At 40.3% G+C, this 27,937-nt stretch overlaps 1 protein-coding gene across 3 annotated transcripts in view; it reads left to right on the top strand.

Moving 5' to 3' along the window:
• Positions 1–27,937, top strand: part of SNX24 (sorting nexin 24) — a 76,374-nt gene that overhangs the window by 21,972 nt on the left and 26,465 nt on the right. The window contains exons 2-4 of one of the 3 annotated variants that reach the window (XM_083404446.1): positions 8,994–9,102; positions 16,026–16,109; positions 19,162–19,266. In XM_083404446.1, coding sequence (XP_083260572.1) covers positions 16,047–16,109; positions 19,162–19,266 — 168 coding nt within the window. In that variant the 5' untranslated portion in view covers positions 8,994–9,102; positions 16,026–16,046. The remainder of the gene's footprint in view (positions 1–8,993; positions 9,103–16,025; positions 16,110–19,161; positions 19,267–27,937) is intronic. The other 2 variants (XM_083404445.1, XM_083404447.1) reach the window with 2 other exon arrangements.

Genomic DNA, 27,937 nt, shown 5'->3' with positions numbered 1-27,937 from the left:
AAATCTCAGGATGGTGTACAGGATATTTCAAAACAACAAATTGAAACCCAAAATTATTTGCCTTTTTTTTTTTTTTAAAGTAGATCATTACTTCCTTTTTTATTGTGTTGTGGCTTTTATATTGTAGAGTGTTGCTTTGAATTGTTAACCACCTGGCTGAACCCAGCAGTAGTAATTAAATGCCTGTATCCTATGAACAAATTCTACTTTCAGAACAGGATATGGGCCGTTATATAAAAATATGAAAAAAAAACACCTTAATCTGACTGTATTCACTAGACAGAGGAGGGTCCCTTATGCTTAAATGTTCACATTGTATCACAGTTCACCAACTAATGATATATTAATATAATTAGCACACTTACGTGAAGTGCTTACCGTAACTTTATTTTCACCTACGATTGGTTAGATTAATCAAGTATAGGGATGTTTCTAACAATGGGACTGTGATTCCTATTAATTATTTCCTAGTATCTAACATGTTTGTTATATGCACTCCCTGGTATGCTTTTCAACAAATACCAATATGATTTAAAGCAGTATTTTTATTTATTTATTTCCTGTACCGTCCTTCATCCAAGGATCACAGGGTGGTTTAACGTATAAAAACACAAAAAAAATACATAATATAGTAATGAACAAAAAATTTTTTTTCTGAGCTTCACTGTTTAAACTTTTGGCTACATACTTGCATGTATGGTAGCATGTATAAAGGTGAAGGGACCCCTGACCATTAGGTCCAGTCGTGACCGACTCTGGGGTTGCGGCGCTCATCTCGCTTTACTGGCCGAGGGAGCCGGCGTACAGCTTCCAGGTCATGTGGCCAGCAGGACTAAGCCGCTTCTGGCGAACCAGAGCAGCGCACAGAAACACCATTTACCTTCCCGCCAGAGCAGTACCTATTTATCTACTTGCACTTTGACGTGCTTTCGAACTGCTAGGTGGGCAGGAGCAGGGACCAAGCAATGTGAGCTCACCCCGTCACGGGGATTCAAACCGCCGACCTTCTGATTGGCAAGCCCTAGGCTCTGTGGTTTAACCCACAGCGCCACCCATGTCCTAGTAGCATGTATACATACACTTTAATTTGTATGCTTCAGTAAGTGAATGAAGTTGCGCCTTTTCTAGTTTCAGTCCAGCATCGGATGCATTGCCTAGTGGTGCTAATTCTGTGCAGTAGCCGTCAGGAGGAAAAGATGGGATATTGATGATGGAGTTGGCTTTCATCTTGGTGCCAAAGCAGGACTGTGCAACTCAGCTTTGGGGAAATGGTTTCCATCTTCTAAGACATGGGTAGGCAAACAAAGGCCTGGGGGCCGGATCCGGCCCAATCACCTTCTAAATCCGGCCCGCAGACAGTCCGGGAATCAGTGTGTTTTTACATGAGTAGAATGTGTGCTTTTGTTTAAAATGCATCTCTGGGTTATTTGTGGGGCACAGGAATTCGTTCTTCTTCTTTTTCCAAAATATAGTCCGGCCCCCTAACAAGGTCTGAGGGACAGTGGACCGTCCCCCTGCTGAAAACGTTTGCTGACCCCTGTTCTAAGAGCTGAATTTCAAATAACGGAAGGCTTTGGGCACAGCATGAAAGGATGACAATCTGATCTTCCATATCCTTCCTGTAATCACCTCTTCTCTTTACCTTTAATGATGTCTCTTTCCACTTCCCTGGTCTCCACCTCTACCTTCCCATCTGGGTTCTATGGGACTTTTTAGATCTTAGTCACCGGCAAAGACACCCGTTCCAAACATTTAAAAAGCCATGTAAGCATGTACACTGAGAGGTGTGAAAGTTTTAAAAGTGTTGAAACCCGAGCCATTGTTCCCACTGGGTTAAAAAACAAAAAAAGGTTAGCTCAATTAGGATTTTGCAAGATTGCGACTTCAGTGCCTGTCTGGTATATTCATCTTGGCAAGTTGGCTGATAGTTTGCAAGTGTTTATGAGCACATACCAGTGCAAATAGATTGTCTTCATCACTACGTACACAAAAGCAGTCATGAAATCTGTGCAATGTTTTAAGCGCTAGTGGCATGATATAATGAAGTTGTATTCCATTAAGCACTTGTATACAGGGGAACAAAATGTCATCACCTGAGTGTAGCCGCAATTCAGTAATACAACCTCATCTGTTCCATCAACTAGTTTTGCTCTGATCAATAAGCAGTTTTCTGTGGCCTTTCACTACTGTCAAGTATCATTGAGTGATGTAAATACACATCAGAAACTAGAAACTTGACAGCTCACCCAGACTAAGGAGGGAAGGAAGGAGGGAGGGCAGACTAGTGGAATTGACAAAGATGACAGCTGACATCTGCTGTGTATAAATTATTTGGTATCGCTACACACACAACTTCTTTTCTATTGTCTGTGAACATACCACTAAATTACCATTAATTGACGGATTTTAGGTCCAAATTTTAGGTCCAGTTTTGCAGAATACACAGTCATATTAAAAAAAAAACTTTGAAAATGTACATCCCTGAATATGATAAATCTTGGTAACTACTTCAAAGAAACAAAACCATTCATATTTTCAAGTATCTAGTTTTAAAAAATTGGGTTGTATCCAGCAAAATTCTACTCAGAACAGACCAAGTAAAATTTATGTAACTAAGTTTTGTAATGTCCATTAATTTCATTGGGTGTACTCTGAATATGACTACTGTTGGATACAATCTATTGATTTTAATACACAGATAATTATTCAGGATTTAAACATATAGCGCAGGATTTACCTAACAAGCCCTGCAATGGAACTTTCCCCTTTACCTGCACCCCCGAAAAAATTGGCTCAGGGGGGTCAAGAAAATTCCTGGGAAAAGGAGAGGGGGGATCATTTTACCTGGCAAGCTGAAATGCTTTGCAGATATGGAACTTTTAAATAATGCTACAGTTTCCCTGTTAAATCAAAGATTATGCAGTAGTTGGTGCATTTAGCCTAGTATAAAAAATAAGAAATGGAAAGCTCTCAGAACATCGCTCATAAAGTTGTTGTTTTCTTTTTTAAAAAGTTGCAATATGTTATATTTCCATAGCAATAAGGCTTCATGCAGGTATTGCTTAATCATGGTTCCTTTCCCTTTTTCTCCTCATTTTCTCCTCATTTCCGTCTTCAGCATTCACCATGTTTTGACTGTGACCTGGTTTGCACAATCAAATCTTGCCTTAATAAGCCAGGTTATGCGTAAGAGCTTGCAAACAAATAAACCAGGATTCATAAGCCAGCTTTAGACTTCCACTTTGTATCCTGGCTTCTGGTCAAACCATTAGCCATAGTTTCATCTTTGAGTGTAACAGGAAACTGTGGTTAACTCTGACTTTCTGACTTGTTTCCCCATTCCCGTTCAGAGAGGAGTGATAGAGCTATGTGCTAAGGCAGGATTTAATTAATCCCAAGGCAGCCATAATATCAGCTTGTATCTAATACTGCCCATAGTAAGCTTTAAACCAGAGTTTGAAAATGTGCTTTGAAGCTATGCCATGTTTAACAATGTGCTCCTGAAGGTTACTCCCAGTTGCTTAATGGTTAAGAAATTTGAAAGCGTCGTATCTCCACTAAGCCAAGGACATGCATATATAGAAAACAAGAGCATCTGTTTAATTGGAAGTACTTGTATAATTATTGTTCTTCTAAGACTGCACCTCACTTACTTATTTTTAACTTTATAAACCACGTAGCTAGAGTTGAGGAATGCTGTTTGCTTCCCGATATTTAGAAAAGTAGGATGAATACTTAAAACTATTTTCTGCGCAGTTAACCATATGGATCAATACACTGTGCCTCTAGGCCATTCTGTCATGCTTTTACAAAGCACTGCAGAACTCTTCTATTAAATAATTAACCTTGTTATAAAATGAATGAGTGGAGTTTTTAAACCTTTTAAACGGCATTTTTACATCAGGTTTATGTCATCAACCTCCCATATGGTAGAGGAGGTGAAAATCTCTGCTTGCTTAAGCTTGAATGTAACAGTTCTCTCGCTAAAGATGAGCATGGAATGATGTTTGATCTTTCAAGGTGTTCCCAGCTTTGATCTACCACTGGTATTGCCAGTACTGTATTCTCATTCTCAGCCATTCCATTGTGGAAGGAGCTATCCTGGCTGTTTAACCGAGCTATTCAGTTTTCTTTAATTTATTATTTGGTTTCAAAATCAGTACTGCTGCTTTCAAATAAGATCCAGAAGTCCACCCAAATTATGAACCTGCTGCTTTGAAACAAGTATAAAGCTGCCCAGAACAGTTTGTATACCTATTTCTGGTTCACTGGAATCTTTCACTGACAGGTACATCTGTCTTGTCTAGAGTTTAGCTTCTCATCCCAACCCAAATATGGCTTTAAGGAGAAGTCATTATATTTAAATTCTGGCTTTTGAAGATGGATGCATTGGTTTATTTGCTGTAATGACCGTCTTTGTTTCTGATGTTTAATTTGTTTCATAGCTCTCATTTTATTGGTATATTCCAGTTTCATACCCCTCAACTGTTCCGCTTTCAGCAGCATATTCCAGTATTATAGAAGTCACCCTGGCTTCTGATTGGATCCCTTGCACACTGCACATACTACTTCCGGTTCAAGATTTCTCTGTCAACTTTCAGGTGATTTCCCCTCATGTACAGCACAAACATCAGAAGGGAGGGTACAGATTTCCAAATTATCTGGAACTCTGAGTGATGCCAGGGAAAGGAGGTACTCAGCACACCTGACTTCCCATTTGCATGTACAACTCAACCATTGCAATGTCCAAACAGCACTAGATTAAAGCCCCAATCCAAAGGACTGGATGGCAGGGCTCCCACACACAAACCTTTCCCTTGAAGTAGCAAACCCTGCTGTCCAACAAGACCGCTCCTGAAAAAGGAGGGAGTTTCAGAAGCAGACTGTTAAGCCCCACACAACAAGCAGCTATAGCTGGGTGATGGTAAGGTGAAACAGACCTGAATTAGATCACAGCCCTAAGCCTTTACTTGATGTCGTTCTGTGAAGTGTCATGTCATCTCCACAATCACTTACATTATTATTTTTATTATTAATTATTTTTAACCATTCCTGGCATTTCCACTTCACGCTGCTTATTAAGACTTCAGAGATACAAACCAGTAGCTCAGTAATTGCTTTCTTGAATCTGCCTTTAATAATTACATTTAGTAAAGCTGTATTGAAAATTAGAAAGGCAGAGACTAATGGAAAACTAGATTTTTCACTGAATTAGAAAGCAAGACAATCCATATATTGACAACATTTCAAGTTGAAACAGATCAGGAAAACTGTTTTGGACTGTCTGTTCAAAGAGCCAAACAGAGGCCTGATGTGCAGTGGCATCTACATTTTATACCGACAGAGAAACTATAAGAGATTTCATGTAAATAGCTGTCTTGAGAGGATAATGCAATTCCAATTTGAATGCAAGTCTTTTGAATTTGGGGTGGAGGGGCACTGAATTTTCTCTTTTGGCGTGTAACGAAACAAGGAAACTGAGCTGTTCTGCTAATGGAGTGAAACCATCTTTAAATTAGAAAGGAAAAATGTTTCATTGAAAAATGTAGCAAATATCAATAGTACAAAGAAGTTTATCCGAATACTTGGCTCATAGGTGACATACAATTTGAAGTTTTAAAAAAGCTATCCTCACTGGCCTCTCCTTTTCTACTCGACTAGCTGTGCTAGCTATTACTTGGTACTAACTAAGCAAAAGTACTTTGTAAACCAGTAGTATTATGCAAACAGCAGAAATGTTACCAAATGGGCCATGGGTGCAGTCCTAATACCTGCTTACCTGGGAGAAAGCCCCAGTGAACTAAATGGGATTTACTTTTCAGGAGACATTTCTAGGCTTGTGGTATTAATGCAAGATCTAGAGTGGTGCTGTGGTCTAAACCACAGAGCCTAGGGCTTGCCAATCAGAAGGTCGGCGGTTCGAATCTCCACGACGGGGCGAGCTCCCATTGCTCGATCCCTGCTCCTGCCAACCTAGCAGTTCGAAAGCACGTCAAAGTACAAGTAGATAAATAGGTACCGCTCCGACGTGAAGGTAAATGGCGTTTCCATGCGCTGCTCTGATTCACCAGTAGCGGCTTAGTCATGCTGGCCACATGACCTGGAAGCTGCACGCCAGCTCCCTTGGCCAATAAAAGCGAGATGAGCGCCACAACCCCAGAGTCATCCATGACTGGACCTAACGGTCAGGGGTCCCTCTATCTTTACCTAGAGTGCCTTCTAAAGTATACATCACCATGCTGAGTTGTGTAATTCCTGAATACATACTCAATGTTTTGTCCAAAATGGCAACTATGTCTGAGGACTGTGGGAGACTTGTAAACACCCCTCTTTCCCCTCCTCCCCAATTTTGGGGGTGGTGTATTCTCAGGCAGAAAACTGGATGCAACATGTAGAGTTTCAAAAGACGAAGTGAGAAGATTACATTGGGTATTTTACATTTTTTGTAGAGCTAGGTCTAGGCATCGGGTAGCACCAGTATTGGAGCTGTATACAGTGGTACTTTGGTTCCCGAATGGCTTAGTTGTCAGATAAATCGGCTCCCAAACACCGCAAACCTGGAAGTGACTGTCCTGGTTTGTGAACTTTATTCGGAAGCCGAACATCCGACGTGGCTTCCGCTTGAGTGCAGAAAGTTCCTGTGGCCAATTGGAAGCTGTGCCTTGGTTTTCCAACAGTTTTGGAAGTAAAACATACTCCCGGAATAAATTAAGTTCAAGAACCAAGGTACCACTGTAGTTGGGAACTCATTTGTCTGCTTCTGTACAGGGGCCAGGTCCCTTGGAGATAGTTCAAAATAAATTTCAATTATCATTACTGTTGCTTCCCTACCCCCCATCTGTACCTTCTGGTTTATGCAGAGCTGAACTGGCTATACAGTGGTACCTCAGGTTAAGTACTTAATTCGTTCCGGAGGTTCGTACTTAACCTGAAACGGTTCTTAACCTGAAGCACCACTTTAGCTAATGGGGCCTCCTGCTGCCGCCACGCCGCCGGAGCACAATTTCTGTTCTCATCCTGAAGCAAAGTTCTTAACCTGAAGCACTACCGGTATTTCTGGGTTAGCGGAGTCTGTGACGTGAAGCGTATGTAACCTGAGGTACCACTGTATAGCAATACTAACAGTGGTATACAAAATTATGTTTAACCTTTGGCTAAAATTTACCCCTTTTTTGTCCTCTTATGGCAGCCTTTGAGGAAATGAACAATCACTCTTGCAAGGGGGGTCATTTCATCCCTGTAGCGAATTTGGGGTTTTTCTTTAACTATATTCAAAGAGTTTGGGTGTGGAGTTCGTTAAAAAGCTTTTGAAGCAGGGATTGACTGATGTGACCTTTCAGATGGACAGAGCAACTGTATCTGTTTCTAAAATAGCACGACTGCATAAGAATTTCCCTTGCATTCCTCATGTATTACCTTCTTCTTTTGAGAATTTGCAGAGACTGAGAGATAGGAGGGTCTTTACTGAAGCCCAGTTAAATCTGATGCCCTCAGATGATTTAAAAGCAAGTTTCCAAAACATGCCATATTCTGAACGTACCTGTCGTTGTAACTTAAACTGTGCTGTGAGGACCTTGTGCATATTATTATATGTTGTCTTTTGTATAATGCATTGGGAAAACAACACTTGGGACAAATTTTAGGGAGAAATGAAGAGAGGTCTGACCTCGAGTCTGTAATTTATCTGCTAGGCAGACAAGATAAATATACAACTGTGAAGACTGCACGTTTTCTATCTGCAGTAGCTGATGAGAGGGGAGAATTCTTGAGAGAGACTCCTGTGTCTTGTCAGGGAGATTCAGAATTTGCAAAGTTGGTTTTATCCTTTTAATCGCTTGCTTGCTTTTATTCATAGTCGTGTAAACTCATTTCATTTTAGTATTTATTGAAAGAGGCACCATTTTATTTTATTTATAAGGGCACATGATCTGCCAGGGAGATCCGGCATTTTAAGCTTTTTGCGTTTTATTTGGGTCTGATGAATAGAATAGATTAGCTCAGATCAAATTCATTTATGTCTAAACACCTTTCCTCTCCCTGTGGCCTCTTCCACCTGGAATCAGAAGCTGTGTGAAACAGCAGCAGCCGCCCAAATGAGGAAGCCTTGCTCTGTGAGGGACTAAAAATTAATTAACTAATGTGGCCACTTAAAATAGAAGTGAAAACTTTCTATTTTATCTTTGCATCCGCACTGAAGGAGAGAGGAGGGGAGAACACACAAACCTGAGGTTTCTCTAATACAGTGTTTCCCAAACTTGGGTCTCCAGCTATGTTTGGACTACAGTTCCCATCATCCCTGACCACTGGTTCTGCTAGCTAGGGATGATGGGAGTTGTAGGTCAAAAACAGCTGGATACCCAAGTTTGGGAAACACTGCCCTAATACTAATCCGGTGGTGGGGAACCATCAGTCTGCCAGACCTTCCACAAGGCCATTTTCACAAAGTCATGCCCACTTGTCTTACACCTGAATTCATCTATGACATCATGCGTGGTACAGGGAAAGTTGTGGCTGGGGAGAATGGGAATTTGTGAGTGCTTGCAAAGTCACGAGCTTTGCAAGCTCCACTTATCAGCTAATCACCAGTGCTTGCAAAGTATTGTGCCTTTGCTCTTACAGCCTGATTTCAAACCATGTAGGCCTGTTGTCCTTGCGATGTCAGGCAATTGACAGGTGGGTGACCCCACCCACCTGCCAAACTAGGCCCAGGGATGGGTAGTGGGATATAAGGATCCAGTCGAATTAGATTCCCATCCCTGCACTAAACCAATCTGCCGGCCAATGGTACACTTTTAAGAGTCTATATGTATGCTTTTAACGTGCATTTAACTATAATTTTAACCTGGCTATTTTAAAAGAAACATAAGCAGCACTCTAACATTTGAAATATTTGATTAAGAAGTTGAATTTTTATTCTGCCCAGGGCCCAACCACCTTCCTTCTCAAAGTGGACTATTGATAAATTCCCATCTGCAATTGTTTCACTTTCACAGTATTTCTCCTTCCTGGTTATTCTGGCAAAGGGAATGGAAGGAGAAGTATAGGAATTATGGGTACAGAAGATGAAGCAGATTCGTTCTCCATTGCTCCAAATGGCAGAAGGTATCATGTTGTTGGTGTAAACATGTTATATTTACAGTACTGAAATGTTGGTTATTCTGTATGTTGTTACATTTGTTATTACATTGCTGCTTTATTATGTTACTATGAAATTGTTCTTGCAAGGGTTGATTTTGAGATGTACAGTGGTACCTCAGGTTAAGTACTTAATTCGTTCTGGAGGTCTGTTTTTAACCTGAAACTGTTCTTAACCTGAAGCACCACTTTAGCTAATGGGGCCTCCCACTGCTGCCATGTTGCCGGAGCACAATTTCTGTTCTCATCCTGAAGCAAAGTTCTTATCCCGAGGTACAATTTCTGGGTTAGCGGAGTCTGTAACCTGAAGCGTATGTAACCTGACGCATATGTAACCCGAGGTACCACTGTATTTCAGTTTTTGTTGTTGCTGATGTTCAAACATGATTCTTGGTCTACTGAGACTGTCAGGGATACTGCAGTTATGTCCTGCAGAAAGCTGGACAAGATAAGAATTAAGTTCTCTTTAAATTCTGTGAATGTCTTTCAGAGCTTGAAGGGTGGTATGAGCTGGCCTATTCATATCCCACTATGGTTTTGCTGTTTTTGTTGTACTTCCTTAAGTTCTTGGGTCTTTCTTTGAACTTCTTTAAAAATACGAAACCTGTTAAATTGTTTTGTTAGAGTTCCTTTGGTACCAAATTATTGATGAATCAGAAAATATTCTTTTAGAGATTTGTCAGCTAAGACAATGCTCAGTTACAAGTTTTCCTTTCCCATTCCTCCATGCCCTTTGAACTTTCCTCATTTGTATTATAATGGATTCAATAATACATTGAGTTCTGCATATCCTGGAATATTCTTGCTTTTTATAATTTCCATTAAAATATAACTTGACCGTACAGTGTGCATCCTTTCTGTTTTTGTATTGCTGGATCCATTTGATGCTTTAAGAGTTCCAGTAATCACATATTAGAATAACAAAATAACCAATAAGATTTCCCCTCTTGGTTGCATCTGGTTCTTTATGGTCAGAACAGCTATTTCTTTTTGTTCTTGTAAAGCTATGTTCAACATACTTAGAAGGGATAGCTTGCTTTTAGTCAGTGAACTATACTCAGATTTGTTTCATCTGTTTTGTAAAATTGATTCTGAAATGGGTTGTTATCTCTTGAATGCTCTCTAGGTTGCCTATGAGAAATCTTGACCTGAGTGGAATTAGTTGTGATGATGTTCAAGGGTTACAGGTGGCCAATAAAAATGCAGATGAGGTTCATCAGCATTCAACCAGGATTTGTAATGTTGACTAATGCTAGTTCGCAAGCAGCTGACCTCTTATGTTTTTATTTCCTTATGTTGTTTTTAGTTAGGCTGTGTTTGTGTTTAATCAGATTATGCATTAAGTGGTATATTCGTGGACCTATAATAAATATGCATTTCATTCATTGCGTCATATTATTATTATAATGCTAGTGCTACAGAAGATGCACTCTGTATTTGCTGTCACTAGTGATTCCGGAAATGATTGAAAAGATGGTTTCAAAAAGAGGTAAGGAAAGTTCATATTAAACGGAGTGAGGATGAGCTGATTGACACATGTCAGAAAACAGTTGTCATTCCTTGAATTATCTATATAGATTTTCCCTCTCAGGATTCACTTCCTGACACTTAGGCATTCCTGAAATTCTTTGTAAGATCATGCCTCCATCACAGGCACCCATCCTGACCTAGCAGCTTTTATTTTTTTAATTCCCAGGAAAGCTTCCTACATCCAGTAGGTAGAACTAGAGGAGCTTAAAGAGTCAGTATCCAGATTTCAGTATGTTCTTCTTCTAGTTAGAATTACTTTAAAATCATTACATCATTGCTATTTCGTTAAAATGTATATCTGATATATTTTTATAGAGAATTGTTCTAAAAGCCAAAGCATTCTTTTGAATGGTTTGTTGACTCATCCGAAGTCATTTTTTAGGAACTAGAAGTGAATTATATTACTGTGCATAAGCTCTTACTACAATTCTTGAGTATATGAGTCATTAACAGAAAGCAATTATTTTCTTTTTTAAAAAAGAAACTTTTTACATGCTGAAGCAGACCATTCCTGGGTCACATTCAAATGCTTGCTGAAAGGTAAACAGATGAGAGAGAAGTGATTAGGGTATTTAAAAGAGGAAGCACAATTTTAAACTTTAACCAATGTAAGAGAAAAATAACAAACGCAATTGTTGGCATTTGGAATGAGACAAACTCAACTTAGACATCAGACCTTATTTTCACGAACATTTCATTTTCTTTGTAAAAACCTTTCCTCTGAAGGATGGACTGGTCAAATTTTGGACCTCTTCCCTGTTCTGACAGAATCAGCCATCTGTAGAGTGTTTTCTGTTCTTCATGAGGAACCTCCACAAGCTTCCAGAGAATCCTAGGGGTCTTGGGAACAGAGTTTGAAAACCAGAGCTATAGTGGATTGAATGTTCAGTTGGAAACCGACAAAGTTACCATTAAATGCAGGGTCTAAAATCACTTAAGGAAATCAGCCCTGAGTGCTCACTGGAAGGACAGATCCTGAAGATGAGGCTCCAATACTTTGGCCACCTCATGAGAAGAGAAGACTCCCTGGAAAAGACCCTGATGTTGGGAAAGATGGAGGGCACAAGGAGAAGGGGACGACAGAGGACGAGATGGCTGGACAGTGTTCTCGAAGCTACCAGCATGAGTTGGACCAAACTGCAGGAGGCAGTGGAAGACAGGAGTGCCTGGCGTGCTCTGGTCCATGGGGTCACGAAGAGTCGGACACGACTAAACGACTAAACAACAACAACAAAATCACCTGGCTCCACCACTGTCTGCAGCTCACTGTTGTATATGCACTGCCAGCCAATAGCTTTGCAGGGTTTGGGGCAGGAATCTTTTTGAACCCTACCTGAAGCTGCCCTGGATTGAACCTTGGACTTTCTGCATCCAAAGCATTGTTCGAAGTTCCCCAGATGCCAGGAATCTTTGCAACTGGCACGGGTCCAATTGCGACCACATGGAGATCTGTGGATGCCAGGTTGGCGTCTGACATCTCCATCTGGCAGGGCCCTCCAGTTTTCTTAAGCAGGTAAGCAAAAGAGCTTATATACTGCATTTGTCTCCCACCTTTTTCTCCAAAGAGTACAGTGGTATCTCGGTTTTCGAACATAATCCAATCCAGAAGACTGTTCGAGTTCCGAAACGTTTGAAAACCTAGGCACAAAGAGCAGTCTGCAAATTCAATAGAGAAAATTGGGGGGAAACTCAGCGGAAGCCGTTCAACTTCTGAGGCGCGTTCGAAAACTGAAGCATTTACTTCTGGGTTTTCTGCATTCGAAAACTGAAACATTCGACTTCTGGAACGTTTGAAATTTGAACCCAGATCGCCCAGCTCCTAGTCCAGCGCGTTAACCACTACACCACACTTGCTTCCTAGAGTACTGCTGCTATGGGGCAACTATTTAAATAAAGTAGGTAAATAAATATAGGGAAAGGAAAACGTCACTTAGAGAAGAATCTGAAACATTTCCCTTGTAGCTTGCATTTGTTTTATTTGATGTTTTAATGTGCTGTAAAGCACTTTGAGATTTTTCTTTTAAAATATAAAGTGGTATTGAAATGAAATAATGATGATGATAATTTCATTTTTAAATCAATTGGTGCCTAGACATTCTGTTGTGGCAACCATAATCTAGGTTTAGGGTGTCATTTGGCGATTCGCTCATATATCGATGAGTTTTTGACCCTGATCCAAAGCATATATTCTACACTGAGCTATAGCCCTTCCCATTATGTCACTGTCTCTCAGTCACAAGGCTTAAAACTGGAATGCAGTCAGAAAAGGAATATGGTTCTGGTTCTGGAAATTGGGATGGATATGCTTTTTTGCTATAGTAAGATGGAAGATAGTCTCCCCAACTTACGACTGTCTTTCATATTTTTATTATAACTGGTAATCAGATGATGACTTACTGGTCTATGTTAAAAAATAATTTTAAATAAAGACAGCTGTTATGCAGATTGATCCAAGAACCTTGAAAGACTTTGTTATGGCTTCCTAAAAAGAATTCTTAAAACAGGACTTTGATTTAATAGGCCCCAGTTCTTCCTCTCCAGCTTTTTGATGGTTATAAAATAAAATGTCATCCACTTGGCATGATGGTCAGAAGAAAAAAATATGAGTTTCCACACGTACTTCAAACCAAAAGCTATTCTTCCTATTAATATGAGTTAAATTCTGGCAGACATTTTAAATGTCTAATTGTTATCCCTATTAGGTATTGGCTCCATGCAGGAAAAAAAATACTTTGCTACGGATTGAGCATGGATTTTATTATGGTAATGGTGAGAAATTAAGATTATTTGGCTGACAAATCATTGTAGATTTTATCTGTTCTATTTAATGCGCTTGCTGATTATGCAGTTAAAAGACAATGTATAGCACTGTATGTTTGCCGGTTGCTAAACGGATCAAACCAGATAAATGAATAATACACATTTAACCTATTAACGAGTTTTCTGTTTACTTAAGAAGTTACAGCCAACCGAAAGAGGGATTTGTTCACAACTGAGGCCATGGCTTGCAGGAAGTGTTCTTAACTCTGAATCCTGTGTCCTAGTGAAAATTGTCCCTCTACTTGCTCCCCCAAAGTCTGTCATTTTCCTTGAAAGGGAAACTGCCATTTCTCCCAATGGCTGCTTCTGTCCTAGGGCAGGGATGGGTGAAGGATCAAATGTTACTTCAACAGTAGCAGGGAAGGCAATGGTTAACCTCTTCCCAGAATGGGATATTAATATTTTTGGATGGTTAGACATTGAGGAGGCAGGAGGCTGTCAGGGATTCCCAGTCCTTATGGGAAGTCCCATTACTCTCTCAACTTTAAGATAAGAATGTGGTATGGTAAATGCATGAATATTTCATATGGGGATTGTTCGTGTCGTGTAAACACAATTGTTAGGGTTAAATTGCTAGAAACTCATTACTTGATGCTTGGTAAGATCTTTTATAGGTGACCTTTACTGCTTATTATGAAAATTTCTACATGCATGTCCATATTTAATAAAACCTCAAAATGTTTAGCTGTTAGGAAAGTTTCCCTTTCTTTTATGCACAAATCTGTATTGCTTCAGAATACACCTATGTTCCACATTAGGCTGACCATAGTACTCATGCTGAGATTCTAAATAGTGATCAGATAATCACAGTAGGACTAACTGAAATTAAATTAATAATATGGATGATAAATACACTATTTTGAGGGATGCAAAATGCCCTTCCTAATACTGACATGTGAATGCATAACCAAAAGAATAGCAGTCTTCAGATATTTTCTGAATGTGGAAGGAGCAGAGACAGAGTTTTCTACTACTGGCTTCCCCATTCACTTTCAGCATAATGTCCGAAAGAGCCTGTGCGAGCTATGTGTGAGTATAAGCTCTTTCCGACATTACAATTTTCATTGGCTGCTAGTCCTGTGAATCACTGCAACCCTGGCTCGATGGAGCATTGTTGTCGTTTGTGTCAGAGCATTTAATTTGAAGAATTAGTACTCACAGTCATTGGCACCAATGGCTTAAGCTTCCAGAATACGGTTTAAAAAGGGAGAGAAAAGATGAAGGTGACCAAAAGTGTGCTGTGTGCACAGCTTCCATGCAGATTCCAGTACCTGATCTGAAATGCTGACTCTTCTAACTATCTCCCCTCTCCGTGTAATGTGAACAGATTCCATTAGAGTGATAAAAGTATGCTCATGACAATGTAGAGAACAGGTTCAGGGGTCTTCAGGCATACTGGCCATGTTAACATGTAATGCTAAGCTAAACCATGGCTTGTCGCAAACATGCTGGTTCAGGTTGAAGGCCTTCTTTGGTTCAGTATCTTGTCCTCACAGTGACCAGCCAGAAATCTGAATGTGACAGCACTCTCCCAACTTTCGATGTCCAGCAACCCGGCAAATTTGCTCCTCCTCTGCCTTTTTAGTTTAGCACAGCACAGCAGCTAAGCCAAGGTTCCCTATCCAAAATCCTTTCTCAAGTTAATTTTAAAAATTCAGTAGTTTCTGGTCTAGAATTGGGTTCTAATATTGGTGCCCTGACTTTATCTAATCCAAGGATCTCCTAATAGGACAAATCCTGGCAGTAGGCACATTTGGTTACAGTAGCGATGGCCTCTCATTATTATGCTTTTCTGCTGGCCTTGGTTTTGCTAGGTTATGTTTTCATGAGCATTTTGAGATACTTCTTGTCACCTGCCCTGAGATCTGACCCAGTGACCTGAAAATCAAGAAAATGTCATGTTAGTGGCTACTAATTAGTGGAACTAGAGAGCATCTTCAGCTGGCCTTTCAACCTTCCACAGGAGGAAGCAAAAGCTGTCATACACATCATGCAAAGAAAATGAGCCCAAACCCTTTTTTTTAATGGTGTAAACACTAGAGCAAGCCCAGCTGAGACTAGAGATGAATATGTAGGTTAGGTGGAAATTAACCTGCAGTATAGTCTTTGCATTTATATTTTATGTGTTCCACAAGACATGCTACCACTATCACTGAATTGTATGTGTGTACGGTTGTTGATGTACTATATAGCACATCGCTGAAAGACCCAGATATTCTTGAGTTGTTTTAATTATATATATATATATATATATATATATATATATATATATATGCGCTTCTACTAGGTTGATTGTATAGTGGAAGTTTTTTAAGCTTCACAAATCTTCATTGTCCTTGGATGTATTTGTGGAGCCCACTGGTTAGCAGGGGATTTAACCAGCACACTCATTAATCAGTGGCTACACCTCAGTATCTCCTGAGTGTCTTGTGTTTGGGGGGAAGGAACAAATCAGCTTCAGTAATTCTTTCCTTTAAACACATCACAAAGCAAACAGGGTTTTGAACAGGTAAAGTAATCTCTTGAATTGGTTTTTACAGGTCTTTAAGATAGAGGTACTAATGAATGGAAGAAAGCACTTTGTTGAAAAGCGGTATAGTGAATTTCATGCTCTTCATAAAAAGGTAAATATTGTACGTACGTAAGTTGTTAAAGTGATTCTGCTTGAACCTTCCTTCCACTTGTTCCAAAGTGATTTCTCTGGTTTCTGAATCTTTTGTGTTTCATTTCTTTCGTCTTTCTAGCCCTGTGAGGAAAGGATACAATATTTAGGGCTCTTTAGGGGGAAAGGCAAGTAAAGATAGAGGGGCATAAAATTGCACATTGTGTGGTGGAGAAAGTTAGAGATGTTTTTATTCCTTTTGCATAATACTAGAATCCCAGGGTTATCCAGAGAAGCTGAATTTTGGAAGATTTGAGACAAGCAAAAGATAGAATTCACTCTAACAACATGTAGTAATTTCCACCAGCTTGAATGGCTTAAAAACAGGATTAGAAGAATGGCGGATAATGGCTACAGGTCATGATGGCTTTGTCCTATGTCCTCTGCTTTATCCTACCTCCTCTGTTTGAAGCAGATGGGAGGATGGGCTGTTTTAAAGCCCTTTGTACACATTCACAGAGCAGGGCTGGGATGTTTACAAAGGGTTTACGTACCCCTCTATCCTCCCAGTTTCTCTTTTAAACCTCAGCAGTTTGAAGGAGAAGTGGGAAAGGGGATGTGCTCTGATCTGCCCATCAGAGAATGATGGAGAATGGGAGTATGCCTTTGAAGGCCCTACCTTCAAGAGGACTGAAGGTGCACTGTGCTCCATCCATCAGCTGATGGAGGATAGGCAGAGAGTAGCATGCTTTGCTGGATCCATCGAACAACTGGGGAGCTTTAAGCTCCCAGCTGCTCCATTGAAATTCTCCTTTCACCCATGTGGCTTGCTGAAAATGGCCTGCCTGGCCAAATGAGGAGACCTAGAGGGCTACATTTAGTCTGGAGGCTCCTCACCCCTGCAGTAATGTTTCTGTGATGCAACCATACTTTTTTTAATAAAGTGTGCTCAATTTACATAGCATTTTACCAGGAAGTGGGGATGTGTTGTAAGAGGAAGAAGGTGTGTGCCTTAATTCTTCCAAACTAGAAATACTACACATACAAAAAAAATCACTTATGAGAGGTCAGTGGAATTTCAGTAGAATTTTTGGGTTTTCCCTTTCTGCCTTACTGGTTTTCTTATTAAAGACCTCTTCTAGAACAATTGTGTGGGTGTATGAGCCATTGTGTTTTATAGTCTTCCTTGAGCAATGGTTTTGGATGTTCAAACTTTTTATCAGCAGAGACTTTTGTTGACACAGCTTTCAATAGGGTGACATCTCCTCAGGCTCAAAGATGAAATGTAAATTTCTCAACTCCTGTGGGTGTGCACGTCAAAGTCAATTTTGAGTTTCTGTCTTTGCAGTTCCGCACACACATCCATCACATTCATTTAGAGGTGAGAGAATACCTATGTCGCCTTGTATCAAATATAGGAAATCCACTCTAAGTGCTTTTCTTTTTCTCTTTTGAATCGTAGAGGGGCTTCTGCTTGGAACCTTGTTAATCATTCATTCAGCTTTACAAATATTTCTCTGGCTCATCTTTATAGCAGTCCTGAGTTGTGGTTGTTACTACACACGAGAGAGACCTAAGGACAAGAGAGGATGACTTGATAAAGGCCGCACAGATGTCTCCCAGTAGTTAGTTGTTTAAGACATATGTATCCTGGCCTTCCATCATAAAATAATCCAAAGGGTGGCTAGCAACATAAAGAAAATCCATATGCATATCATAAAAGCAACACAATGGAAGATAAGCACAACAAATTAAACAGGGTGACTATCCACCAGACGAGATATGGAGCTCTCCCATCCTTGACAATCCATTTTGGTAAATCTCCTGATGTCACAGAACCTCAGGTGATTCGATTTCAGATGAAGAACTGGGAGCACGCTGAAGAGTGCAGTCCTGATTCTTCCTTTCTTCCTATACAGTTGTGGCTTGTGCCATTCCTACAAAGGAAGACTTCCAATCCATTGCATGGAATCCAGTGTAGTGCTAATACCATTGTTCCATCGGCACGAGGATTTCTGTTGGTTCAACAGAACATTCTCCCCCACCTTTGTGGGCTCCCTAAATATGGCCTAGGAGTTTTCCCAACCATCTGGAGCAGGTTTGGGGAGGGCATGGGGAGCGGGGAGGAAAAGTATTGATGTGCAAGCAAAAATCCTTGCACTGATGGAATGTGTTAGTAGAAGACGGTTAATGCACATTGAAATAACAGTGCAAGCCCGTGTTTTGTGCATCCTTGTCAAGCAACTTTACCTACCCAATCACTTCTTAAAGTCCTCCAAATTTAAAAGGTGGTTTGGAGGCTGGAAGGAAGACAGAATAAAAAACCAGCTATATATGCAATCCTATAAATTTAGCTACCACAAGGGAAGTACTGTTACACTTATTCTATTGGAACCATTTTCCACTGCCTGGAATAGGTCGCTAATATAGCACAATATACATCCGAGTTAAGATTTACTGAACTTCATTTTTCTGTTGTGTTTTTCATTGTGATTTCAGTTGAATTCCCTTGGTTCCTTGCTTTCTGTTTCTTCAAATATCTGTGAAATATGGGTGGTTCAGTATTGCACAGCTTATTTGTTGTTTTCTAAATGCCTAATCCTGGAAAAGGGACTAAAGTCAATTGTATTTTGAACAAGTGATACTGTTTTTAAGGTTTGTTTATACACGTAATACACAAGAGTGCAGCTAAAATCTGTGTTAAACTAAATTCTTTAGATTTTATTAGGTGTGTAGATTGGCCACTTCACATAGTAATATTTAGCTGACATAACAGAATGCTTAGTTCTTGCTTAAAAAATTGCACAGCATGTTGCCTGTTAATAGTATTTATTTCAAATTCACTTCACCATCTTGTATACAATAACATTTGTAATGGAATAAAGTCAGTTTATTTGTAGACTGCTAAGGTTTTTGATAACAAAATTCATTTCGCTGTCTTTCTGTCTCCTCAACCCTCCTTGCTGTTTCTTTCTAGTTTTGTATTCCCTGTTTTCACCTCCCTTTGAATGCTTTCCTTTTCATTTCTAAAGGGACTTTATTTGGGAGAAATGTATTTCTGTTCATATTTGTAGCTTAAGAAATGCATAAGAACACCAGAAATCCCTTCGAAGCATGTAAGGAACTGGGTGCCCAAAGTTCTGGAACAGCGTCGGCAAGGCTTGGAAGCTTATTTACAGGTGAGCTGCTTATAGCAATGCCTATTTCCTTGAACTATGGGTTGGATGCAGACGTAGTCATGGTTTGACCAGACCCACTGAAATCCGTCAATGCTCATCCATTGTTTCAGAATATTGACACAGTGAAGAATCATGATAATAAGGTATAAAGGTAAAGGACCCCTGGACGGTTAAGTCCAGTCATGGGGTTGCAGCGTTCATCTTGTTTTCAGGCCGAGGGAGCTGGTGTTTGTCTGCAGACAGCTTTCCGGGTCATGTGGCCAGCATAACTTAACCACTTCTGGCATGACGGAACACCATGACAGAAACCAGAGTGCACGGAAACACCATTTACCTTCCCGCCACAGTGGTACCTCTTTTATCTACTTGCACTGGCGTGCTTTCGAACTGCTAGGTTGGCGGGAGCTGGGACAGAGCAATAGGAGCTCACCCCGTCGTGGGGATTCGAACTGCCAACCTTCTGATCGGCAAGCCCAAGAGGCTCAATAGTTTAGACCACAGCGCCTATTATTATTATTATTATTATTATTATTATTTGCCCATCAGGCTGGATTTCCCCAGCCACAGTGAACAACTTGCTGTTTCAAACTTGTGTATTCAAGCAACCATTTTATCTCTTCTGTATATATTTGTTTAAGACATTTATAAACTACCCTTTTAATTTAGTAGCTAACTGCTTCTGTACTATTTGGGATGTAGTTGTAATGCTGTTGTACTATATTTGAGCTTGGTAAAGCTCCGCGATGCAAATTAAATTGATTCAAAGATGGGCGGTCAAGAACCATCATAGTGTAATGAGTAGAGTGCAAGACTGGGACTGAGGAGACTCTGGCTCAATCTTTGCTTGGTCGTGAAGCTCACTGGGTAACCTGGTTCCAGGCACAATCTTTCACCCTAAACTAGCTTACTGGTGAGAAGATAAAATATATGTATGGGAGAGCCTTGAGCTCCTTGGAAGAAAAGGTAAAGGTAAAGGGACCCCTGACCATTAGGTCCAGTCGAGGCCGACTCTGGGGTTGCAGCACTCATCTCGCTGTATAGGCCGAGGGAGCCGGCGTACAGCTTCCGGGTCATGTGGCCAGCATGACTAAGCTGCTTCTGGCGAACCAGAGCAGCACACAGAAACGCCGTTTACCTTCCCGCCGGAGCGGTACCTATTTATCTACTTGCACTTTGGTGTGCTTTTGAACTGCTAGGTTGGCAGGAGCAGGGACCGAGCAACGGGAGTTCACCTCGTCGCGGGGATTCGAACCGCCGACCTTCTGATAGTCAACTCCTAGGCTCTGTGGTTTAACCCACAGCGCCACCCACGTCCCTCTCCTTGGAAGAAAAGTGAGGTATAACTACAATAAACAGTAATAATAGGTGTTGTAAGAATATGTGGAATGGAAGAACATACCAGTATATACTATCCTCACCATTTTGCTCAGGAAAACATTTACATATTGGCTCAGCTCTCATGTAATGCTGAGCCAAATCATGGCTAGGCAAGAACACATGAATGTGCGGGTACCTCTAGTAAAAACCACAGTTAACTTCACCACTACCCTGATTGTGGTGTCCAAGCTAAGCTATGGATTTGCTTAGCATTATGCCCCAGCCTGGGTTTGTGGTTTGTGTCCCCCAGGTAAATCACGGCAAGCCAAACCTTGGCTACAGCTTGTGGTTTGTTGGTTCCAGACATACCATGAGCACGAGTTCATATGTAATGCTAAGCTAAACCATGGTTTAGATCCCAGCAGCATGGCAGCAGGACAACCGGGGAGCAGTGAATCAACCACCATTTCCCCTTTGAGTACCGCCACACTCAAACATTCTCGGTTAGCCATGGTTTTAGTGTTAAATGTGAGTCAGTTTACTGGTTTCGACTGAATTAATTTCGGCCAATTGTGTCATCTCTTTTACTAGTTACCGTATTTTTCGCTCTATAAGACACACCAGACCACAAGACGCACCTAGTTTTGGGAGGAGGAAAACAAGAAAAAAAATATTCTGCATCTCAGAAGCCAGAGCAGCAAGAGGGATCGCTGCGCAGCGAAAGCAGCAATCCCTCTTGCTGTTCTGGCTTCTGGGATAGCTGTGCAGCCTGCATTCGCTCCATAAGACGCACACACATTTCCCCTTACTTTTTAGGAGGGAAAAAGTGAGTCTTATAGAGCAAAAAATACAGTAATAAAAATTTTACTCTTCTTTTACTTTTCTGCATCAGTAGCCTGTTCATTTTTATAACACTGCACCAAGATCAGCAAATTATCACTCTTGCAGCGAAGACAAACAATTAAAAAAAACTTCCCTGCAGCTGTTCACCAGGCTGATAAATACTATGTATATGAAAAATCTTAAAGCAGAAGAATAACATTTAACTCCAGTGTTCCTCCCTGGATTATAGTTTTGGATTTAGGGATGGGGTTGTTGATCATTATTGCTATTTAAAGTGTATCATATTTTTATATGTTGTAACACTGCTCCCCTCAGCCCCTGTAGATCTACTACTGAAGTGCAGGTAAGAACTATAATAATCTCACAGTATTTCTGAAGATTGTCACTTGCATTTGACACAAAAAATAAACCATTCGTTACGTTAAGTCAGAGATAGAACCTTTTCACAAGGTTCTGCTTTACTCTGAACACACAAAATACATGTCAAATATTCATCAAATTACGTATCTCTTAGAACAGGCATGTCCAAAGTCCGTTTTGGGGGCCTAATCTGGCCCGCTGGTCGATTTAATCCAGCCCCCCATGGCAGTATATGTGCTGGGTAAAATCCTAAAAAAAGCTCAGCAACTTTGGTCCCCCCCCTCACCCATGTTCACTTCATCAAATCTGGCCCTCTTTGAAAAAAAGTTTGGGCACCCCTGTCTTAGAATAAAGTATGCAAATGCATTTATGGCACTAAAAACTGGCCTCATTTTGTTGGTATCCAACAGTATACCCATATAATGAAAGAAAATGAGTCTAATACCAATTATTTGACTAACGTTTGTGGTAATGAAGTGAGACTATATTGTAACTTATTTGTTATTTCATTATGAATCTTTAACAATTAGTATAGTTCACATTCACATCTGTCTTGTAGCCCTAGTGTAAAGCATGTTGTGATATTCTGAGCAGTAAAAAAAAACCCATTGACCTAAAGCAATACTATGCTGATACAAAAATTTATATATTCAGCCCTAAGTATACAGTGTCTTGAACATGAAATATTTAGCTCTGTAGCAGCTATAGGATAGCAATGCAATATAAATTACAAAGCAGTTGTGTCATATATAAATGACTTGTATATTGGAACTTTTTTAATGTATGAAATTCTTTCATCATGTTGCCAGCCTTCTAGGAATTTGGGTTCTATGAGATGCAGTAGTTCTATAGTGAAGTGAACATGTTGTTGTTTTGTTTCATTGAATGCTTGTTGTATAGTCTGTTGATATTCTGAGTACTGGCATAATAGATCATATCTCAGTTCTTTCAGCAGAAGAATCTCATTGCTAATGGTTTCTGTCTTGGTTAAGATAAGGTGTAGCTATCAGAGGCTGTGATAAAACAGTACTAGCTTAGAATAAAAAGTGTCTGCTGTAGGAGTAAACAGTTTGCCTCTGCTAAGCTTCTAGATATTAATTGGCATAATGAGCACACACTTAGGATTTCTGTGGTCTATGCAGAAGGAATGTTATTGGTGAAAGCTGTTGTCTTTGGATTTGAAGAAAATATGACTGCTTCCAATATCTTCTCAGCCATCTTCCTCATACAGAATTAAAAAAAAAAATAAAGTGTGCATGTTAGTATGTATTGTAACAATAACTTTGTATGACTTGATTGACCTACTTAACTTAGGCAAGAAAGAATTAAATGTCAAAAATATAGCTGCACCCAGGGAAATAATTCATTGGTGCAGTTAATGCTGTGGAAGCTGAGTTTAAAGCTCTTTAATCTAAACAGATTTTTAAGTTTTAAGCAGTAAACAAAGAGATGCAGATTATAAATTTCTCCTACTTCTATGTTTTGAAGTATTATTTATACTTACTTATATTAATGGTCTGCTTGCTACTTGTATGGGTCTTAGATCCACAGTCTCTCAAAGAAGCACCTGAAAACTTGTCACGGTTAAGATTAAACATGTTTTAATCACGTTTCACCTACACTGGTGACCAACAATCTTAATTTTCAAGTCTAACAATATTAGAAGAAAAAATAATTGGTGTTAATACCGTTCATTGTAGAGTTACATAGGCAAATCCCTGATCTCAAGTAGCTTCTAACAATCTAAAATAAACAGTGGGAATTCAAGTTCAATAAATTGTTTGTAGCTGGTGGCCATCACAATACAGTATGAGCATAAATCACACAGCTACTAAACAAAAGACATTGAATTGTTGGAGTTTGTTATAGGAAGAGGAGAATACGAGTAAATGTCCTTATATGTACTTAAAGTTTGATTACCATAATTATTAAGAAATGTCAAATATCTGTTATTTTACATATAAAAATAACCTAGATATAGAGATTGCCAATGAAATGTATTGGAAGCATTGAAAAAGCTGCTAGTGAAAGAACTTACCTTAGCTTGCCATCCACATTCCCATTCAATCCAAGAATAACAGTTAGCAAATAGGCATCCCTGAGCCAAACGCCCAAGGCCCAAGGCCCAAGGCTGTGTCTCATCGTTCCTTCCAGTATCCTTGAGAAGATTTGCAGCAGCTTTTTGCATTAGCCAAAGCGTCCAAGTTAGTATCAAGGGCAGCCCCACAGAATGTGTTTATAGTAAAAAAGGTAAAGGTACCCCTGCCCATATGGGCCAGTCTTGCCAGACTCTAGGGTTGTGCGCTCATCTCACTCTATAGGCCGGGAGCCAGCGCTGTCCGCAGACACTTCCAGGTCACGTGGCCAGCGTGACAAGCTGCATCTGGCGAGCCAGTGCAGCACACGGAACGCCGTTTACCTTCCCGCTGGTAAGCGGTCCCTATTTATCTACTTGCACCCAAGGGTGCTTTCGAACTGCTAAGTTGGCAGGCGCTGGGACCGAACGACGGGAGCGCACCCCGCCGCGGGGATTCGAACCACCGACCATGCAATCAGCAAGTCCTAGGCGCTGAGGTTTTACCCACAGTGCCACCCGCGTCCCTCCGCATTTATGGTAGACAAGCGTAAAGGTTGCAAAATAGTATATCAGTGTATATGTAGATCTCCACTCTCAGAAAAATGGCACAGAAAAATGCAACAAAAAGAATTGATAAAAAAGAATTCCTAGTTATTACAGCCACTTGTTTATCAAAAAGTAAGGATATGTGATACAGTCCTTCCAGTTTCCATATCTGTACAGATGGGGGGAAATGTTACCCCATCAGTCACTGTCAAAGCTTAGGAGATCCAACATGTATTTCCTCTTATTTGTCTAGCTATTGTTCATCCACTTTAGTAGAAGGAACTGTTTTTAAGTTCTAACAAGTGTAAGAGAAGTAGTTGTAATCAACTGTTGGGGCAGCCCTTTCCTTCAGTTGCCATCAACCAACTTCTCATGATTTTTTGTGTTTTTTTAACATGTATAATCAGGTCAGCGGTTTGAATCCCCTCAACGGGGTGTGCACCCGTTGCTCGGTCCCAGCTCCTGCCAACCTAACAGTTCGAAAGCATACCAGTGTGAGTAGAAAAATAGGTACCGCTCCAGCGGGAAGGTAAATGGTGTTTCCATGCACTGCTCTGGCTTCGGTGTTCTGTTGCACCAAAAGTGGCTTAGTCATGCTGGCCACATGACTCAGAAAAACTGTCTGTGGAGCGGACAAACACCAGCTCCCTCGGCCTGTAAAGTGAGATGAGTGCTGCAACCACAGAGTCGTTCGCAACTGGACTTAACTGTCAGGCGTCCTTTACCTTTACCTTTTTAAACAAATAGCAATAGCACTTGCTATACATGGTATGTCACCACACCCAGGATCTAGGAATATCTGTTCAAAATCATAATTTTGTATTTATTAATTCATTTTTTGTTAAGACTTGCTACTTCTTTCTGTTTGCATTTCTGATTTTGTTTCTGGTAGAATTGCCTTGTTTTTACAGTCCATATGTGGTAGTAAAAAGCATTTAAATTCATGGTTTCATCACCTTAGTAGGTATATGTGCCTGAACTGTGAAGCTCGGTTTCTTGAGGGGTACAAATGAATGGACATTCATCCTGGGAAGAATGAATGCAAATTTTATTTAACTTCATTTTTATCTATTTTAAAAGCAAACCACTGAAAACATCTATTAATCAAACAGAAAACCTACAAGAAATTATTCAGTATCCTTCGTCCTTTGAAACCCCGATTAGTTTTGAATAATCACTGTTGTGCTGTGTTTATAAGGATCTCTAGAAAGGGCAGTATGATAAGTGTAAAGAGACAAAATGTTCTTTATCCTCATTAAAGATTGTGAACAGTGTGTTAAATAATATTAATGGCTAGGATTGTCAGTGTTTAACAGTACTTTCCTAGTACAAGTGATTTTATTGATCAATGCAGACTCAATGTAACGGGGCAGATTATGCTACTGATTTTATCGAAACCTTAACTAAGTTTGTTAGTGCACCACATATCTTTAAATAGATCTAGATGATGATGTAGATTAAGAAAAGCAGAACACCATCCATCTTTTTTTGATCTGTTAATAACTTAAATCCATCATGGTTGCTACCAGTTGTTTTTAGATTCTGCAGAGAGAGCGCACATTTCTTTGGTATTTGATATAGAATGCATCAATAAAAGTTTTTACCAGTGTTTATTCCCCCGTCCCAGTGCATTTGGTATATTTAACTGTATCTCTTCTAGAGATGGGAGACTCTCTTGTACTAATTATAGAAAACACCAATAATTATTATTTGTCTCACAGCACAGACATTTTAAGAGTCTGGTGCAAGCCTTTGCTTGCAGTTTTTTTAAAAAAAATACTCCATAGTTTACTGGTTATTGGATTGCAGATATTTCCATGCATTGTCCATTTTGTAGCCCATATTGCTATATACTTTTTAGAAACTATTGTAACATTTTAATGCAATATTTCTAAAGCCTTCTGATATATCCAGGTTCAAAGCTAGGTGCAGACTTGTCCTTCTGGAAGTGGAAGGGCCTATTCTCCAGTGGAAAGGACCAAAACCTAATAGAAGCTCCCTGCTAGAAGAAGCGGAAAAGCGGATTTCCCACCAATTCTCCTTCTGCAGCCCTTATGTTACCTCCCATTCTCTTTCAGAGGACCCCGCCCCTCTCCAAAACATCTGGAGTAGCTTTCTGGGGAATGTGTGTTTCCTGAGCTTGTGGGAACAAAATAGAATAGATACCTGCACCAAGGAGGCAGTTAAATGCCCCTTGGGATCTGCAGTACTGCATGGCTATTTAGAAAAAAAGTTAATAAATAAGACTTAGAAAAAGCAGGAGACATTCTCTTTGTTGTTGTTGTTTTGAGAGTTGGGTTACAGCTACATTTGGATTTTCCAATTGATTTCTATGGACAGCTCTCACGTCAGTCCCTGGAGACATTTAAAAATAGATTCTATGTATGAAACAGGAAATGTCCTATCTGACAATGAGAGGGCTTCTCTGTACTTTTTATGTGTGTCTCTTCTTGTATCGCTTTTTACTCAATGTCTCTCTTTCTGCGGCATCCACTGGGTGAAGGAAGGGAAAGGAAGGATTGGAAAAGGACAATGTAGGAAGAGATGCACAGAGATGACAGCTCAGCTTCCACATGCCTGCTTGTCTTCTCTCTCAGCTGGCTTCTCCTTTCTGCCTGCCAGCTGTCTCCCCTTCAGTTTCCCATACATCACCAAGCCTAGCGAAGTCCGGGTAAAGAAGTTCATGGTAGTGAGAAGTGAGGAAATGAAGAAAGAATTCCAAACAGTGGGGAAGTGAGGGAGAAAAGTATTGGTTTTGCCAGTTGGCTTCTTAACTTCTTGCAATCAGCCTCTCCAGCCAAGTAGTCATCCCCTGCGTAGGATACTCTGTTTTAGACCCCATCCCCCAGTTTGCTTTTTTGACTGCTCCCCAAAGGTCTGTGACTACTGAGCATGCTCAGCCCTCATTGGGTTGTTTTAGGTTCACTTCCTACCACCCCTTAAGATTTACCTGAACATGCACTTACGTCCTAGTATGCTCAAACTGAGTTCAGCATTTGAAGGTGTGATATTACCAAAGTGTCAAGGTTATCTTTGTCCAGGAAGGGGGCCCTAGCTATAGCCCTTGCTGAAACTGGTGCTATGCCAAAGCACTGGATCTGAACAACATCTCCAAGCTATGAACTTGCTCTTTAAGAGTGAGATTGTTTCGAGTGAGATTGTTCAGTTTGTCACTTCCATTGCTACATCTGGTTCTTACATAAAGGGAACAGTTCTGGTACCATTGTGATAGCATCACTCGTTCAAATCCATGACATGCCAGCAGTTTCATGTAGATGTTAAGTAGCACTAGAAACAAAACAGAAGCTCTTCAATACTGTAGAACAAGTTTCACAGTGTGAAACAACACTTTCCCATCACCATCTCCAACCTACCAGCCCAGTGGAAATGAAACCACTGCAGAATGATGCCCCCATCCCCAAATTCACCTTCACCGATGAAATCAAAAGCTGCTCAGATTGTTAGGATGTGTAGGACCCCGGTAGAGACACATGCCCAACTGGCATGTTCTTTCCCTCCTGGTCAGTC

The sequence above is a fragment of the Podarcis tiliguerta genome (genome assembly GCF_965153285.1).
Source record: "Podarcis tiliguerta genome assembly, chromosome: 11".
NCBI lineage: Eukaryota > Metazoa > Chordata > Lepidosauria > Squamata > Lacertidae > Podarcis > Podarcis tiliguerta.
The sequence above is the reverse complement of the archived record's forward strand: the minus strand, read 5'-3'. Positions and strand labels throughout refer to the sequence as shown.